This window comes from Amphiprion ocellaris, chromosome 14, assembly GCF_022539595.1.
Source record: "Amphiprion ocellaris isolate individual 3 ecotype Okinawa chromosome 14, ASM2253959v1, whole genome shotgun sequence".
Lineage (NCBI taxonomy): Eukaryota > Metazoa > Chordata > Actinopteri > Pomacentridae > Amphiprion > Amphiprion ocellaris.
In genome coordinates, this window is record NC_072779.1 from 24,341,851 (window position 1) to 24,360,436 (window position 18,586).

General features: G+C 40.1%; 1 protein-coding gene across 31 annotated transcripts in view; it reads right to left on the reverse strand.

Moving 5' to 3' along the window:
• The window catches only part of dlg2 (discs, large homolog 2 (Drosophila)), a 186,852-nt gene that overhangs the window by 135,170 nt on the left and 33,096 nt on the right, over nucleotides 1-18,586 (reverse strand). For 24 of the 31 annotated variants that reach the window (XM_055017123.1, XM_035951105.2, XM_055017128.1 and 21 more), the window contains one exon: nucleotides 11,895-11,960. In XM_055017123.1, coding sequence (XP_054873098.1) covers nucleotides 11,895-11,960 — 66 coding nt within the window. Of the gene's footprint in view, nucleotides 1-6,728; nucleotides 6,820-6,951; nucleotides 7,334-10,177; nucleotides 10,291-11,894; nucleotides 11,961-18,586 lie in introns of those variants that run through there. The other 7 variants (XM_035951106.2, XM_035951104.2, XM_035951110.2 and 4 more) reach the window with 6 other exon arrangements.

The window sequence follows — 18,586 nt, forward strand, 5'->3', positions numbered from 1 at the left end:
AAACAAGGACAAACTCCAAAACACTGTTTCAAATTACTGTGAAGGTGAACTACAACTATACCTCTATAAGGTAACCACACTTCAAGATTGAAATTGCACTCATTTACAATCAGATATAAGCCAGCATTTAATTATTAATATCTCAGACTGAATATCAATAATTTATCAAATATAAGGCATCCCTGTAGCTCAACTGTAGCTGGTTGAGCAGGCGACCCATAAACAGGGCTATAGTTCCTGACACAGCGATCATTGGGTGCGAAATCTGAAATGAAAAATACCAGTTTTGTACTATGCTATCAATTATGAACCATTCGGGATGCTTTTGGATTTTCCTAAAACGGTGTTATTAATGGTGCCATTATACTATCCTTAGCTAGTCGTGCGTATGAAGAAATTAATTATTCACACCCATTTCCAACAGTGGGTCATATTTACTCAAACAGATCTGTGCAGAATATGTCATTTTGTATAAACGTCTATATTTGGTAGTTTTCACAGTGAACACTTGGTGAAATGTTGCTATAGTATTTCTTTTCTATATTATATTTACTATCTGCAAAATACACTACCATCCAAAAGTTTGGGGTCACTTACAAATGTCCTTATTTTTGGAAGAAAAGCAGTTTTGTTTTCAATGAATGTTAAATTAACCAGAAATCCAGTCCAGACATTGTTAATGTGGTAAATGACTATTCTAACTGGAAACAGCTGATTTTTAATAGAATATCTACATAGGGGTACAGAGGTCCATTTCCAGCAACCATCACTCCTGTGTTCTAATGCTACATTGTGTTAGCTAATGGTGTTGAAAGGTTAAGTGATGATTAAAAGACCCTTGTGCAAATATGTTAGCACATGAATGAGTTTTCATTGAAAACATGAAATTGCCTGGGTGACGCCAAACTTGTAAACAGTAGTGGACCTGATTTAGTACTTCTGTCATGTTATACTTGAGTAGTTGACAAAATTCGTACTCCTACAACTTTGAAATGACTAAATGCATGACTAAAATATCTGCTTCAAAATAAGAGCACAATTTTCCTGGAAGGGCAATCACTATCTTGAGACACAACAACAGAATGCTTCATTCTACATAAGGTGGTAGAGGTCAGTGCCTTCTACCGACAAACTACTAAGCTGAGATTAAAAAATAAATAAATAAATAAATTTAATTTTTATATTGTCAGGCTGCACAGTGGCTTGGTGGTCAGCACTTTTGCTTTGCAGCTAGAAAATCCCGGGTTCGCATTCAGGCCTTCCTGGGATCTTTCAGCATGGGTTTTCATGTTCTCCCTGTGCATGAATGGGTTTTCTCCAGATATTCCAGCTCCCACGGTCCAAAAAAACATGCTCAGGTTAACTGACAACTCTAAACTGTCCATAGGTGTGAATGTGAGTGGGATTTTTTGTCTCTATATGTAGCTCTGTGATAGACTGGTGACCTGTCCAGGGTGTCCCCTGTCTTCACCCTGAGTCAGCTGGGATAGACTCCAGCCCCCCACGACCCCAATGAGGATTAGCGGTGTATAGATGATGGATGGATGGATGGATGTTCTATTTCCTACATGTTCATGAAAATAGGACATCCTTTTGCTACAGACACCCTCTACCGCTAGTGCCACTCCTTATTCTATTACTATCATCACTGATGACTCCCTTACAATTTGCTGTCTGCCACACCCCTTGATTCCATCACCATTTGTCATTGATTAGCAACTATATGCAAACTGACCACTATTCTTTTCTTTACATAATGTCCCTTCCCAACTGTCTGACCAACTGTATAAAATGTTTTGCTTTGAAAATGTTGTGGGTCAATATACCTTCACAGACTCACTCTATTTGTTGGTAAACCCACCGTATACCAGAATACTAATAAACACCCCAATACAGCAAACTTCACATGAGGACTTTGACTATTTGTCATTGTTTTCGTGCACTCAAAGTTATTGTCGCAGTCAAAGCTGTTGGACGTCCAATACCCAATACAAACATGGATGTTGCTGCAAAGAACCTACAAATTCTAAAGTGTGGATGTTTCACACACATTTTCCACTCAGCAGCACAGATGAGCTATATAGTCATCACAGTTGGGCACCAAAGACTACCATCATCAAGTCAGTAACATTATGATGTCACAGCGAAACTGACCTTTGGTCTATTATATACAAAAGGTTTATGACAACTGCACAGGGGGGATTTTATTTATTTAAAACACAAACATTTAAATTTTTTAGGCCCGGTAGCTCAACTGGTTGAGCAGGCGACCCATAAACAGGGGCTATAGTCTCCGATGCAGTGGTCGTGGGTTTGAGTCCAGCCCACGGCTCTTTGCTGCAGGTCCTCCGCCCACTCTTCTCCCTACTTTCCTCTCAGTCTACTGTCCTATATGATAAAGCCTAAAATGCCAAAGCAAATAATGTAAAAAATAAATAAATTGTACTCAGGCTTACAAGTACAGTCACAGGACAGTCCATGGAAAAAAACCTGACCTACCTCCAAAATCACGTATAAGGAAACCTAAGGGTGACATTACAGATGGCCTTGCCCACCTTGCATGCCCAGTCTTTGATATGAATCTATATCATGCCTAGTCAATAATATAAGCTGGGCAATTGACAGCTGTGTAAATGCAGCTGAGTCATACGAAGCAGAATATGCATGCAAGCTGCAATTAGCCCGCTTCAAACAGGCTATCTGGTTATCTCAACAAAAGGGTGTCAGAATCCAGATTAGAGAGATTATCTAAAAACATGACAATGGTAGAGTCTTAACACAACCATGCAGAAGTGCTTCCTTCCTGGAATTTTTCCATCCTCTCGATTTTCCTCTCATGCTGAACTAGAGCACAGGACTCACCATGCCCCCAAAAGCATTACATAACATGGTTATGGACTGAAAACTGCATATCATTATGCTGTGCACATTCATTATTAAGAGTTAAATCCTTAAGGTAGAAGAGCTGGATACAATATTATCAACATCATATAGGATCTCATGACATGAGCACCAGAGAGGGACGTAATTCTGGCTTTTGCAGAGGTTAGCGTGACTAGAGGATCATGAAGAGTACTTGCAGGGTTTAGCAATCTGTCTCGTCTCATGACGCCTGTATCACTCGAAAGAAGCGAATATGTTTCAAAGATAGGAGGACACCTAACCTTAGATTCGCATTGCATGGGCTGAAGTTAAACCTTATATAATGCACATTAACGATGCTGACATATACTTCTCCAGTTCCATTCCTCACTACAGTATGCAATATGCTACAGTCACAGTTGGGAGGTGCTACTATACAATGTAAATTTGATGGCAATTTGACACAAATCAGAGCAGTTAATTACTTATCTCAGAATTGTATATATATAACTTTCTCTTTTGCAGATTGCAACTGTCACATAGTAATACATTTCCCACATGAAACTCATAAAATAGACTATATGACAGTTAAAGAAATTAAATTGTCATTTACCAAATTATTGACTGCCTCTACAAAGTGCAGATGTTTTAATGTCCTCCTAGATTCTATCCGCAGTCACAGCTAACTAGTGAAGTCTGTTATTCAAACAGCTAGTGATCCTCAAAATATCACATGCCTATATCAAGAATCTGGTTCCAACAGTCATCAGACACATGTACAGTATCTCTGAACTAGACAGAGTACCTGAAGGCAACAAGGTCTCTATGAGGAGCTCTCAGTTAGCCCTGTGGTAGACTGGTATCCTGTGTTCTGTCGGATTCCAAGATGGCACAGTCGTGTCCAGACGCCATTGTAACTGCTCTGCGTAGGCTGTGTGTTTACATCTTCTTTTTTGTTATTATTTTCACTTTTGCAATGCCTTTTTTTCAAGTAGAATAGCATTTGACTGTAACACACTGCTAGACATAGGAAGGCTCCTTAAAACAACAAGGGAGACCCGATGTGGAGACGGAGAAGAAAAAAAGCGCCAAGGATGACAGGTCGTGTTTGGAACAGGCTTAGAAGTCAGGCCCATCGCACACCCTTGCTTAGTATCCTTCTTGCTAATGTCCAGTCCCTGACAAACAAGTTGGATGATCTCAGGGGTCAGATCAAATAACAGTGGGACTACAACATCATCTGCTTGACCGAAACATGGCTCTGTCCTCTGGTAACGGACCATGCCATTCAGCTATCGGACTCTTTCTGTGTTCCGCAAGGACAGGGCGGAGGAGTCTGGCAAGTCAAAAGGTGGTGGAGACTGTTTCATGATCAACAACTGCTAGTGTAACCACCAGTACACCAGAATTCCCTCCCACTCTTGCTTGCCAGATCTGGAACATCTAACCATCTTGTACAGTCCATTCCATTGACCCTGGAAATTCACCTTAGTCACTGTCACAGAGGTTTACACTCCACTACATCTAATACCAATGCTGCATTTTTGGAGTTACAAGACTTGTTATGTCTGCACCAGAACAAACACCCGGACGCTGCCCTCATCACGGCTGGGGATTTTAAGAAGACGAACCTTAGGAAAGTGATGCCGAATTTTTATCAAAATGTCACCAGTGGGAGCAACATACTGGATCACTGCTACACACCATTTAAAGAGGGCTACAAAATCACTCAGCAAATCAGACCGAGCTGCCATTTTCCTGATGCCAAGACATAAACAAAGAATGGCACAAGAGAAAGGTTTTGTGATGAGGCAGGTAAGAGTCTGCAGCGACCAATCAGAAGCTACACTGCAGGATGCTCTGAGTGACCTCAACTAGGACATGTTCCAATCCACCTGGTCACAGGCTTCATAGTCAAGCTGGTGGATGGCATCATTCCCATGGTGATGGTTAGTCTTTTTCTGAATCAGAAGTTGTGGCTCGCCAAATCTATCAGCACCGCTCTGAACACTTGCACCGCTTTTTACAACTCAGGCCTTATCACAGGCTGCATGCAGGAATGCAAGGTGGCTTCATTGAGGCTGAAACAAGTAGTAAAGGGCACTAAGCAGAGGTATGGGGACAAAGTGGAAATCACAATTTCAACAACATGACTACAGAAGCTTGTGGCAAGGACTGCAGACAATCATGGACTACAGTAGGAGAACCCCCATCATGGTGAGTGCCGACACTGCTCGGGCTAATGATCTGAACGCTTTCTACGCACAGTTTGAAGCTAACGCTAACGCAGACTCTTTAGCGTTGGCAATAACATGCTTATCCACGTGGCTAACAGGTCATTAACGGCCAGAGCGGAACATGCACTCACTGTTTAAGAGCACGACATGAGGAGAACATTGAGGAGAGTTAACATCAGGGAGGTAAGCCGGTCAAGCAATACAGTCAGCCTCTCCTGATGTGCTCAGTTAAAACATCTGGTCATCCACATGTTTGGTGATACCCACAGATCATAGTTTTGAATGAAAACCAAGACTTCCACTGACAAACTGTTGTTGTAACTTGAATTTTATAACACGTTCTGCTCACAGAAGGCAGCCAGCCTGAGTGAAGGACAGCAAACTACAGCTTACAGATTTACTTAAGGCTTTCATCCAAAGGCCAGTATAAATATTTCACTATCGCTCTCAGTGAAGCCAACATCCTAGCTGACTAAAGAGTCCTGCCACATGTGTTCTACTACACTGCAAGGAAACAGGATATATAGTTTGTATTATTTCCAGCCAGGACAGTAGGACAACTGTCTTTCTGAATGTAGATTATGCCTATACTTGGACCATGCTTATAAACCACTCAATGGAGATTTGTGGCATAAGTGATGAGGAGAGCTCTGTCAATTTCACTTACAAGGCTCATTTCAACAACAGTTAGTAGGAAAGATGCTTCAATAGGAGTAATCTATTCACTGTTGCTTTTCCTGTTGGTAACTTCACCTGCACTTAAGCAGAACAATGAATGCATCATGTTACTTGCTGTCTGGTGCTGTTACCTAAATCACATGGAAGCCAGTCACAATCACATAAAAACTACATGGAGCAATAAAGAAATAACATGCAGTATTATCTGTATAAAAGAAAAACTAACTAGGAGAAAATACTCAGAGAAGCAGAAAAGATGGTTGTTGCAATGATTAAGTGGTGGGAATCTGATTCCCCTTTCCAGGTATGGGTATGCAATGATCCTTTGCACAATGACAGATTACAGAAAGGAATATAAAATCCTGCAGGTCTGCAAGATTCTATTATAATGATGCAACAATATTTTGCTTGCTCCGTTAGCCAAATGCACTCCAAAGCATCCAGAAGTTCTTACATGTCGTGTGAGCACAGGGCTGCAGCAAAACCACAAGCTGGCTGACAGTAGTTCAGCCCAACTTCTGCTGTCATATCTTGACAGACACCTGTGCTATCTGGAGTGTTGCTGACTGACACACAAATTGTTGTTAGAGGGAAAAAAATAATCATTCTCTCACACACATACAAACTCAGGCTAAATGAGACATATCACGCTTTCAAAGACAATAGTCCATACTACATAAATGCTGAAAACAGCTAGCTGCAACAGAGAAAATTATTTTATTCAACTCTTTACTTCAAACTTACAGGGTGATGAAGACTGTAACTGAAGACAAAAACATGGATGTACATGCAAACATTCAGAAATAGCCAACACGTAGACAGGGCTTTATTCCTCCTGCTTCACTGCATACCTCATTCTCCCACAGTGCTCATTCTCTCTGTCTCAGTCCATGACTCCCTCTTATCCCTTCTCCGTCCCAATGAATCATTCATTCGTGCTGTGGATCTTACCTTAGTAGTGACAATGCAAAGACAATCCATGCCTGCCAGAGAAAAAGGAGCTCTCAACCTCTGCTTAAATTCATCACCACTAATATCACTACTGGAGGAAAAAAAAAAACGGGAAGATGGAGAAAAAGATATCAGTATGAAGAAGCAAGGAGGAAAGAAAAGAAGATGAAGAACAGGGGGAAGGGAAGAGAATGCAAACACACAGACACACACACACACTCACATACACTCCCTGGCGAGAGAGAGAAGCCACAGTGAAGAGACTTTACTGCATGTGGGCCCCTTGTGAGCAGTGAGATGCCTCCTCCACAGCGCTGAAGGCAATCAGGATTCCTAACACCATCTCAGAGCACAGCGCACGTCATCAGCCAACAAGCACACACAACAACAACAAAAAAAAAGAAGCGCTTAGCAGCTGGTCTCCTCCAATAACCCAAAATCATTCCTTAGCTTCTCTCCCTCTCATTCACCCTGTCTCCTGTTAATCTTCTCCTCCTCCCTTTTTCATGGCTCCAGCGACTAAGCGTTATGGGATGAAAGAGAGAGTGAGAAAAGAGCGTGAGGGACGAGAGCGCGAGCACAGCGGAATGAATCAGGTTCCCGTGTTCGCTATCTCACTGACTATTAGCTGCTGTGGCAGACTGCTAGCACTTAAGAATAACACACTGGCTGGAATTTCATCTGCAAATCAGCGGCAGCGGTACCTTTAACTGGCTTTGTGACAGACTGTCTACTGTGTGTGTGAGGTTGACCAATACGGTATTTTCAGGAGGCAGGATCCTGAAATTGGGACTTAAACCAATAACAGTAATAATACTGATCTGTGCCAAAAATAGCAATTACAAAACAAAAAAATAAGCAAAACATATTCCAAAAAGTAAGCAACAACTCTGTGAACTAAACACAGGAAAAAGAAGCGGAACAGCCTTTGGACTTGAAAACATAATTCTTTGCACTTTCAAAATCTACGGCAGTTGCAGATGCACCAAGTGTGACTCACAAACTCACATACATAAAAGCAATGCACAGCTGACAGCAGTAATAACAGAATAAAACAAACACCATGTAACAACATTTCATATACCAGTGACAGTTTTGTATGCATGTGCATGCCTAGATATCTGCAACAATTAATCAATTAATAATCTGTGGACAATATTAATGTACAATTCCTGCCACATTATTAATGATTTTGTAATATTTTAAGCAAAAAGATCCAAACTTTCTGCGCTTTTTAAATGCTAGGCTTGGTTGCTTTTCTGTTTTGGAGTGCTGATTGAACAAAACAAGACATTTGATTTGAGTCTTCTTTGACTTTGGGCAACTGTGATTTGCATTTCTGTTTTGTGTACAGTTCAGACAAATAATCAAGAAAACAACCGGCAGATAGTTGCAGCAAACAATGCAAAAACCCCTGAAAAACCTTTGCACAGAGAACAATGAATTTTTGGCCAGATGTGCAACATTTGAAAGTGCAATTGAACACCAAAACAGTGCAATGCAATGAAATCCTGGCAGCAACAAAGTACAAAGTGAAAGAACTACTTCTGCATCAACAAAATGTGCAAACTGCAGCTACAATTATTTTACAAGACACCAGAATTTAACATCAAATTACCACATATTGGTGTCAAAATTCCCCAAAAGCAAAAGCAGCGGTCATGCCATCCACCTTCACCTCTGCTAAGTGGCAGCCTTCCCTTCTCCCTCCTTTCCTTTACCCTCAGGTGGGTGTGAGTGAGGTGTGTGTGTGGAATGTGTGCAGGTGCAGCCCACCCTGAATGAGGACACCTGCAGCAGGGAATGGTCCACCTGCAACTCATCTACTCTCCAGAAAAGCCAGGTTCAGACCACTACTCAACGCCAGAACGCTGAACAACTCCTGTTAGTCAACTCAGGCCTTTATTCTGCTCCTTCTTTACATTTGTTCTCTGACTAACCTGAACTCTCTCCTGCCTCCACTATCCAGACCTGGTTCTTCTCAGACTCACCGATGGACTCCCCATCAGACACCTGCACCATAGAAGTGACCATTCCTGCCACACAACACGCCTCCTCTGCCTCCATTCCCTCAACCATTCAGCTAGGCAAGATCTCTCTGTCTTGAGCTTGTAGATACTGGGATGTTGTATAGTACTTGTGTGTGTTGTTGCATGGTATTTCACGCATCGCTAGAATAGTGTTACACTGTGTTGGCGTCTTGTAGCATATCTGTAATACATAGTCAGCTCTAGTGTGTAGCGTTTCTGATCCTCTTCCATTTCTATCTTGGTGTTATCAAGTCCTGGTCAACTCTCATATCTGTGAATATATTTCCTCTAACAGTCAGCCTGTATTGTTGTCTGTAGTTCTGTGGTTCTAGTTTTCTGTCCAACCTTGGCTTCTGTAGCTACTTCCTGTGTTGTGCATTTCCCCCTCTGTTCCCTAGTAGTCTCCTTCATGGAGAAGTCAGTCAAGTTGTGTCTTAGTGATGACATTTCCCCTTCCAACCCTCCGTGTGTTTTGTATATTCTGATTCATATTGTAATTTACGATTGTTTGAACTGCTGGTCTGCTGCGTCTTTGCTGCCTGACCCCGTGACAGCAGCTAAATCTTGACTAAGGCTCGCAGATATATGAGAAGCTACGACAGTCTAAGAATGACTCTGTAAAAGCATGCAAAATTCTCTGTGTTGTTAGTCAACACAGATCAAGCTGCAGTGTTCCTGATTGAGTAAAATACATCTCAAATGGCCTGACAGTATTAGACTAAAGTATTAAACACAAAGCAAAGCTGTACTTTAATTTTTAGATACAGGCATTACTTACGGTATGTCAGAAAAATGGCCAAGTGACAAAGATGACAACAATCATTTCACACAACATTGCTGGCATAATATTAACATGGCATTTCACGTAGACTTCATTTTTTATCTGCTATCTATCAGTGTCACAGGATAACAGAACAATTATCACCAAACGTTTATGTTAGCTACAGCTAATGAACACGAATGCGAAACCTTACATATTAAAATCAAATTCAGACCATTGTCCATGCATAAAATTAGAAGAATAGCAACAAGCACCTATTTGTTGTTTCTGTTGAATTCATCACTGAATAACAAGTTTTAAATGAACATTTCATTGTTCAATTGTGGATTCACAAATGACTATGAAAAGAACAAATGATGAATGGACTATCTTGCATAAAATCTTCCTAGGATGCCTGTATCCATACTGCAAGTACATTATATGACAATATGAGACTTATTACTATTCTGAAGTTAAAAAAAGGAGATAACACAGTAATGCATGTGTTGTGAAAAGCTATTACAGTACTACTCTATTAGTCGTGTATATTACAGATCAGTAACCGGTCCAGGTTAACTACTCTAGTGTCTCTAAAGTTTCCCCCTCTAAGAACTACTAGCCTTTGAGCAACTGCACATTTCCCGCTCATAAACAAATACCTGTTTGCTGGAGTCATCCTGTTGAAGAGGTGTGTTGCAGATTTTGACTTTGATTACTGAATTCATATGTGGACAAAGCGACACTTCTACGCTCTCAGTCTCTCGTTGTTCTAACTGTAGCTCAGACTTACTCTGCCTGAGCAGCAGGGCTAATCTTTTCAGGTGCTGCAGCTCAGGCAGCGTCGACTTAATGCATTAGAGAGAAGGAATGTTTTAACCTCCTTTGTTAGGGCTGCCTCTCGTATATACAGTTTAGGTGTGACACATTTGGATTAATCTATTAATGTAACAGCACTGACTGTGCAAATGGCTTGCGTGGTTGATTTACACAACAGCCTCCTGTACATGTTGACCTTGAAGCTGGCCTGCAGTTGAACAAAATGTATTCTCTTAAGTCCTTGTATGACAAAGCAATTAAAAACATCTCCGTGCATACACTCACAGATAACAGTATTTCAGTAAGCATACATGTCAAGTAAAATGTATGCCGGGCTCCCCTTTCATGTAAATATTGTATTGTTTACACCATAAATGCAACATATCGTCAGTTTATTTCTTACTTTATGATTTTTTAACTGTATGTTGGGCTGGAAACCCACACATACAGCAGTAAGCACTTTAACATGTTGACTGAAAAGAACATATATGTGAACCTCAAACAGTGACTCAAATCTGACCCTATCATGCATGTCATAAACTAAATGTAGACAATGAAATTCACTATAATTACTGCTATGAGTACAAGTTCAAGATTTGAGCTAATATTACTCAGCCATCTGTTCACATAAAATTCTCAACGTCAGCAAGCACAATTTGTACTGCAAATATTTAATTTACATGTTAAATTAAGAAACTCTTCAGTTCCTAATCATTTAATATCACTATTCCCTAGAAATTAAAAAAAAAAAGTCATCTATAGCCAGACTGGTTGTTCCCTGCTCTCATGCAATTTAACAGAGATAGTTTAGCTTATGTCACATCAGTGATGTCCACATGACTGTAATATATCTCCTACTGCAGTCCCTATTCTGGTCCCATGCCCTCAAACCACATCTCCCTTCCTTGCCCCAGCATAATCTCATTTACGCATGTGAGCTTATTGTTGTTGGGATTATGGAGCTACAAATTGCTTCTTGAGGACTACAGAAAGATCTGTTGGGCTAAGTTACACTGCAAGAGATGATAATTTTAACACAGAATGAATTGGAAATGATTCTGATAATAGAAAGACAACTGGTGACTTAATGTGATGTAGAGTAAAATTAATTAAAAAGGTCACTGGTCTAATGCAGGACATGCACTACTACTAAACTACCATTCAAAAGTTTGGGGTCACTTAGAAATGTCATTATTTTTGAAAGAAAAGCAGTTTTTTTTCAATGAACATAACATTTAATTAATCAGAAATACAGTCTAGACATTGTTAATGTGGTAAATGACTATTCCAGCTGGAAACGGATGAGTTTTAATAGAATATCTACATTCCAGAGGCCCAGTTCCAGTAACCATCACTCCTGTGTTCTAATGGTACATTGTGTTAGTTAATGGTGTTGAAAGGCTAATTGATGATTAGAAAACCTTTGTGCAATTTGTTAGCACATGAATAAAAGTGTGAATTTTTATGGAAAGCATGAAATTGCCTGGGTGACCCCAAATTTTAGAACAGTAGTGTACATTGTAAGCACTTAGAATGTATTTGGTCCTGGAGAGAACTTACCTCGGAGGTGCTGAAGCTCTCTCTTTGTTCTCCTCCACTGGGTTCTGAGCTGTTCTGCTCCCTCTGCTGGGAACAACAAACTGGTAAGTACCTCTGAATAGCCACACTGTAACAAACTACAACAGACTAGCCTGCAGGTAGTTGTTGATGCAACTAACAGAATCAGCATTTAGGTAATAAGTATCTTATATCCTGATTATACTGTGAAAAAAATCCAATACCTACCATTTTGTAAAGGTTGGTGCAGTGTGAGATTTTTAAAACTAAAGTTTGAGTGAGCAGTAAGAAAAAAACCTACACTGAATACAAAAATGCAATAAAGCCCTGTATAAAACATGCATAATTTTTAACAAATTAAAAGCTCTGAAAACGTTAAATCAAAATGTACTAATGTACTTGAAATTGAATCTGAGGTGTTGACCAATAAAAATACCTTAAAAGTTTCTTTAAATGCACAAAAACAGCCTGTGGTTGTAAGATTTATGCATGAAATGGTACTGATGGATAGCTAGTCTTTAATTAGAAGCTCAGATAGTGTAAGCCTACATGTGCCCATGGCAGCTTAAAATAAATCCTAGATGTACTACAAATCCTTACTACATTGCACACAAACTGGCTTTATCTCCTAAATGATCATAGCAGCAAGGCCTTGTGACTTAAAGGTCCCATATGTTTCTTACATGTGGGCCATATGTAAGAAAATCATTTTGACTGTGTTTTGTGTGTTTTCTAAACTTTGAGGTGCAAGACAAAAGGAGTGAAAATATGATGTTGCTCATTACAGCCACTCCTCCAGACAAGCAATCTCACTGTCCACATTGAAACTGGGTAACAAATAATCAACAAGGTAAAAATTCACATAATCCCATCCCCTCACTGCCCCATTCTTTCCAGGTAAGCCATTTGATTTTAGTAGCTGCCTCACAGTTTTTCAGTTTTATCTGATCACTTGAGCTGCTTTTGCTAACTCTCACTCTAAAATGTCTCGGCTTTGAGAAAAGCACTTGAATTGTTCAGATGTTGGCTGCTACAACACAAGAGCTTTCATGCAACCCCTGCATCAGAAGAACTGAGGAGCCCATCAATGCTCGCAAAGTCTCCACAAAACAAGAAAAACCTTGGTGTTAGTAAAGCGTGTAGGTAATTTTGCTAACATAATCATTAGCGTTGATCACAGGGTCACAGGTCAGAGCTATATGGAAATTATGATGCTGTGAAACAATCAGACATGGTGGAACTTTTAAGACCAATTTGAAACCGATGTACTAGAGATGGATGTGGGTGAACGTGTTTTTATGATGAATTTTGGGGTTTATTGCAACTTAAACTCATTCTGTTCATCTACTCTCTGTGCACATATAGATTGTACAGCTAATTTCCCAATAAAGCTACGCATTTTTTCTGTTTTTGTTGTCAACAACATAACAAGTAGGAAATAATGACTACAACCCAGCCCAGTCAGACTACATGTTGGCTAGCAGTGCCTTTAGAGACATTTCCAAGCTGCTGGTCTACACTGCTAAAATACTGATTTCAAAGCCATGATGCCGTCTGACAAACACAGCACCCAGCTGTGAACAGCCTCTGCTCTCCGTGCACACTCAAAACGTGCACAGGAGGAATGACTTGCTGTTGGTTTTCCCAGCCAGAACTGAATCAAGGCAGCACTCACAGTTGTTTAGTAAAATGAACAGATCTGCCCAAAACTGATGCACTTTACTTAACTCTGATAAACGTAATATTGATCTTGGAGATTGTATCTCTTTGGTTATGTTACTGTAAGCATATATGGTGCCATGCTACATTTCCAGAACTGTAGGAGGGAGATCTCTGGTTTTAGGATAGCGTCGTTACTGGAACCTGGCTTATAGCTGCTATCTACACTTTACTATCATAACTTTGCAGAGATGAGGAGAGTCAGAGATGACACTCTTGTAACATAGTATGACCTGAGCTTTTGTTTCCTTTTGATTGCAAGTTCTTATGAGCACCCACTTTGAATTGTGCTTCACAGGTTACTTATTTAGCGAGTTCAATTCTCAAAGAGGCATATTATTAAATGAGTAAAACAAAACTACAAAAACCTGTAGACACATCCTGGGCACATGTGTGACTTAAAGTAACTTGTTCAAAAAGGGTACAATATAGAACCTTTAAAATATTGTACAAATAGTTATATTTCTAACATGTTCCGCCCTTTAACAGGCTTTGCTATTGGTTAATCCCCTCAAGGCTCCAAACTTTGCAATCAACACACTGTTGTGTCCTATAAAAGCTCAGGTCATACATGGCTCAACTCCAACTCAACCACTCTGGAAGACAGATCAACAATCTGCAAAGATCTGCTACCCTACAGTGTCATAGAATGTCTACAAGCAAGTCAGGGTAAGCCACTGGTGACCTCTGATTACTAGGCAGAAACTAGTTCCAGCACCACCTGCATCATGCTCACCTGAGAGAGTCCTATCATCAAAAGCAATTCACTGAGTCGAACTGCATCCTCCATATCAGCCAAACACTGGCGAAACGGGCAGCAATGATTCGCACCATGTCTAGTGGCTTACCCATACTTTTTTGTTCTTGCATTGCACATAGTAATTGAATCAATAGGCTTTAATCACTGAAGGCTTTTAGAATAAAGGTTAGGTACTGCAGTATATGGTCCAGATCTGGCATGAAGATGGGGTTGTCATTGCTCACAGGTTTTAAGAATCAGACTAATTCCTGGGTAGGTTTTCTGTGAGTCAGACAAAGAAGAATCTGGGTTGCCAATGAAATCACAATGTGGGGGATAACCTCCTTAAACTGTATTCATTTTTGAATATAGTTTGGTCAGTATTTGTGCAATACTTCTGGCACTAAAATAGAAAATTCTCTTTAAGATGCATTTTTAGATTGATTTTTTTTACTTGTGTAATTTTAACTACAATCTTCTTTTTGTTTGTTTTTTTAAATGTCTATTTTGACCTCCAATTTTTTTCCTTATGGTTGAGTTGATGGTAGTTATATAGCAGATATATCTGTTATTTAATTTTAAATCAAATAACACCTATATCTTTTATTTAAGTATATTTAATTTCAAATTGTGTGGTGTCTGTGGAGTTGACCTGACTTTTGGCTGAGAGTGAAATAATGGCATTTTTTCACTCTATGGAGAGTCAGCAAGAGCACTTGTATTTGCTGCTATGCCTCTTGTTTTGTCGTCATTAAAACTGCAGTGTGCTCATGAGAGGAAATATGTCTGCAGGCAATGGAAACAAAACACTGCACATACACACTGCCCACTGCCGCACATCAGCACACCTCGTAGGAAATATGACTTTGATTAAAACAGTATGATTCTGTAAGTGCTTCAGGTAGAAATAAAATAAGTTATAGTACCATTTTTTTAGTAAGGTATTGCAGTACCTTTACAGTATGGTATGACTGGGCAACACAAGTACTTGCATCTCACCATAGGGCCCTACTACATGCTGGCAGTCGATTAATCAATCATCAGTCTTGTTTACACTGTATACTGTATTTGTTATAGCCATTAATCTGTCTAAACATGATTAATGACACTGTATTACTGATAAATCACTGAAAGATTGGCAATATTTCATTCAGTTGTTCAAAATTTTTTAATGCTGGACTTTGTGGAGAGATGTCATGAGGTAAGGCAGAGGGATGCCTCAGAGGAAGCAGGAATCAAATCCTAAGTAAATGCATATTTAACAAAGGGCCCTTTGGTTAAAATTTGATAACTCCTGTGAAGCCCTAAAATATGAATTTAATTTTGCCTAACTATCCTAAATTCTTGATAACTTCAGTGCTTTTATTTCACGAATAAAATGTAAAATACCCTCCTGTATACAAAATGAGTTTTCAGATTTTTTAACCTGTTGGACCCAGTTAAATATTTGGATGAGGTCCTCTACCGCCTGATTATTTGGCAGGACATTTGCCTAATCCAGACAGGGCTGATTGTGGTAACAGAACGGGGGATGTAACAGCAGTGCACTGATGACCTCATGGTAGGGTCACTCGCCTCCAGGGATTCTTCTAATCCCGATCACTTATCCCTATCTTGGTACTACTGGATAGCTCCCGCAAAGTGGTTCAGAAGCTCCTGCTGTTACAGAGGGGCTATTTTAAAAGCTATAAAGACCTTGCACACCTAATCTCTGTGGAAATATATATTTGTGTTCCTTGTAGCCAATTCTTCACTGTTATGGCCGAAAAAGGCAGGTGTGATATACAAGGTTTGACTGCATCTACAAATAGGATTACTAGTGGATTTTCAGACTGAGTGGTCCCCTTCCGTGTCAAATACGCTATTGGGAACACGCTTGGTGTGCAAAAACCCATGGGTCTTTGACATTGGTCAAGGGTCTCTTTCAACCAATAAGCACAAGCAAAAACTGCATCATACAGGAATTAGTATGCTGCATTTTAGGTTGTACTAACTACACAAGGCAGTGGCTTTCATGTCAACTGATATGCTTTTATGTCATGATCTTACTGTATTGCTGCAACCACACAATGCATGCTCTAGCCAGGATTAATTACCATTCAGTTCAGTATTATCATTAAAATAATTAATCTTTTTTGTGGATAAAGATTTTGAAGAGATAAAAATGCAATACTGCAAAAGGGTAGGAAAGCTTGAAAATCAACATTCATCCACATTTACTTGCATTTTTTAAATGCTTTTTCATTAAAAGCCTGAAATCAAACTTGCCATAAAAGAGTCAGAATGATGAAGTTGGTATAAAATGGTACTGTATTGTTGTAGTAGTTACTTTAAATTAAAACTACACACAAGAGATCTGTAATGAACTGTCATTTCTAATACTACCACCACAGCCTTTTCATGTGTTCTTGATATTAACAATGAGCAAGATATTTTCTTCTCCAGTGACCAAATACCTGTACACTGTCGGCTTCAACAAAACGAATGCCTCTGTACAGAAATAACTCGGATAGATCAGCAATTATAAACCAAAAAAGTTAAATCCTAAACCAAAAGTCAGGACTAAGGGGGCCTCCTGCCCCGTCCATCTAGCAAAAGACTTAGGTTACCGGTGAGCAGCAGTTCAGTCATCCCTTCACCTACAGCTCCATGCCTCCCTCTGCTTGTACAACCAAAGCTGAGCACTTACCATTCTTGTCATCTCTTGAGCCAAAGAGAACTTCATGGATCACAATCTAGCATCACAGGTGGTTATTCAAAGTGGGCCACTTCAATCTCCTTTGGATGCTCGAGCACTGAACAGACAACACTTAGCCAAAGTTAACTGCTTCTTTCCAGCAATCATGAAGAAATTATTATATTTCAACTCACTGATTCTCCTCACTCCCCCCTTGTCCTAGGATAGCACTGGTTAAAGAAACTCAACCTCCACATAGACTGGTCCTTGGGCAAGGTAGTGACCCAGAATTGGGATCACAATGTTAAGTGCCTCCTCTCAGCTCTGTCAGCTTCTTCTGGAGTTTTGACATGACCTCACACATGCCTCCACAAAGACCCTATGACTGCTCCACTGACCTTCTGCCTTGGGCCCCTCTTCCCAACAGCTGTTTATACAACCTGCCTAGGTCCAAACACACCGGCATGGACTCGAGAACTTGTTGGTGGCAGGAGTAATTATGATCATCTAACCCCCTGGTGGTGCTGGTTTCTGTCTCATTGGACAGAAGGCTGAGTCCCTTAGACCATGCATAGAGGTTAAACAACATAACTTAAAAAATGCCTGATGCCCATCATCAGTTCTGCTTGTTGCCCCATTTAATGGAGCCACGATCTTCTCAAAACTGCACCAACACAATGCTTACCACTCAGTATGGTTTGAGAAGAGGAATGAGTTGATGTATTCACTGCATTCAGCACACCCCTCTGTTGGATCACTCCACTTTGTTTTCATGTATCTGGACGACATTCTGATTTATTCCAGTGTCCCTGAGGAGCACACTCACCATGAGTGCCAGGTCCTGGAGCACCTCCTCAGGAAGAAGCTGTACGTGAGAGCTGAGAAATGTAAGTTTTATGTCTCCACAGTGTCCTTCCTCTAATGGTTCTTAGGTTTGCCAACTTCTACTGTAGGTTCATCTGGAGCTACAGTAAGATCGCTTTGCCCTTGATGTCCCTGACTTCTGCCTCTGTTCCTTACAAATAGTCCCTCGAAGTGGAGACCGCCTTCTGTGAACTCAAGGATTGCTTTGTCTCCACCCCCATCCTCACTCAACCTAACCTGACTCTCCACTTCATTATGGAGGTGGATGCCTCAGACAGTGGAGTGAGGGTGGTGTTTTCTCAATGCCCCCCTCCAACAACAATCTACACCCCTGGGCCTTCTTCTCCTGAAGGCTCTCTCCTGTGGTGTGGAGAGGAACTATGACTAGGGATGGTATCGCTAAGATGTTAACAGTACTAATACTGTTACTGACATTGTTGATCGATCAGGTATTTTAACAGTGTTCGTACTGGTATTTTTCTTTCTTTTAGGAGAGCAAAACAAATTAAGTACACAATGAAGATCACTTTATTTTCTCATACTTACTGCATATAAATAAACATTAAAGTAGCACTCCACAAGGACATTGTTTTGAACCAAAAACTACTATGAACTATAAGGTGAAAATTTAAATGTAAAATAAATACAATATTATTTACAGAAAAAAAACAATCTTTTACGAAAATCACTTTCTAG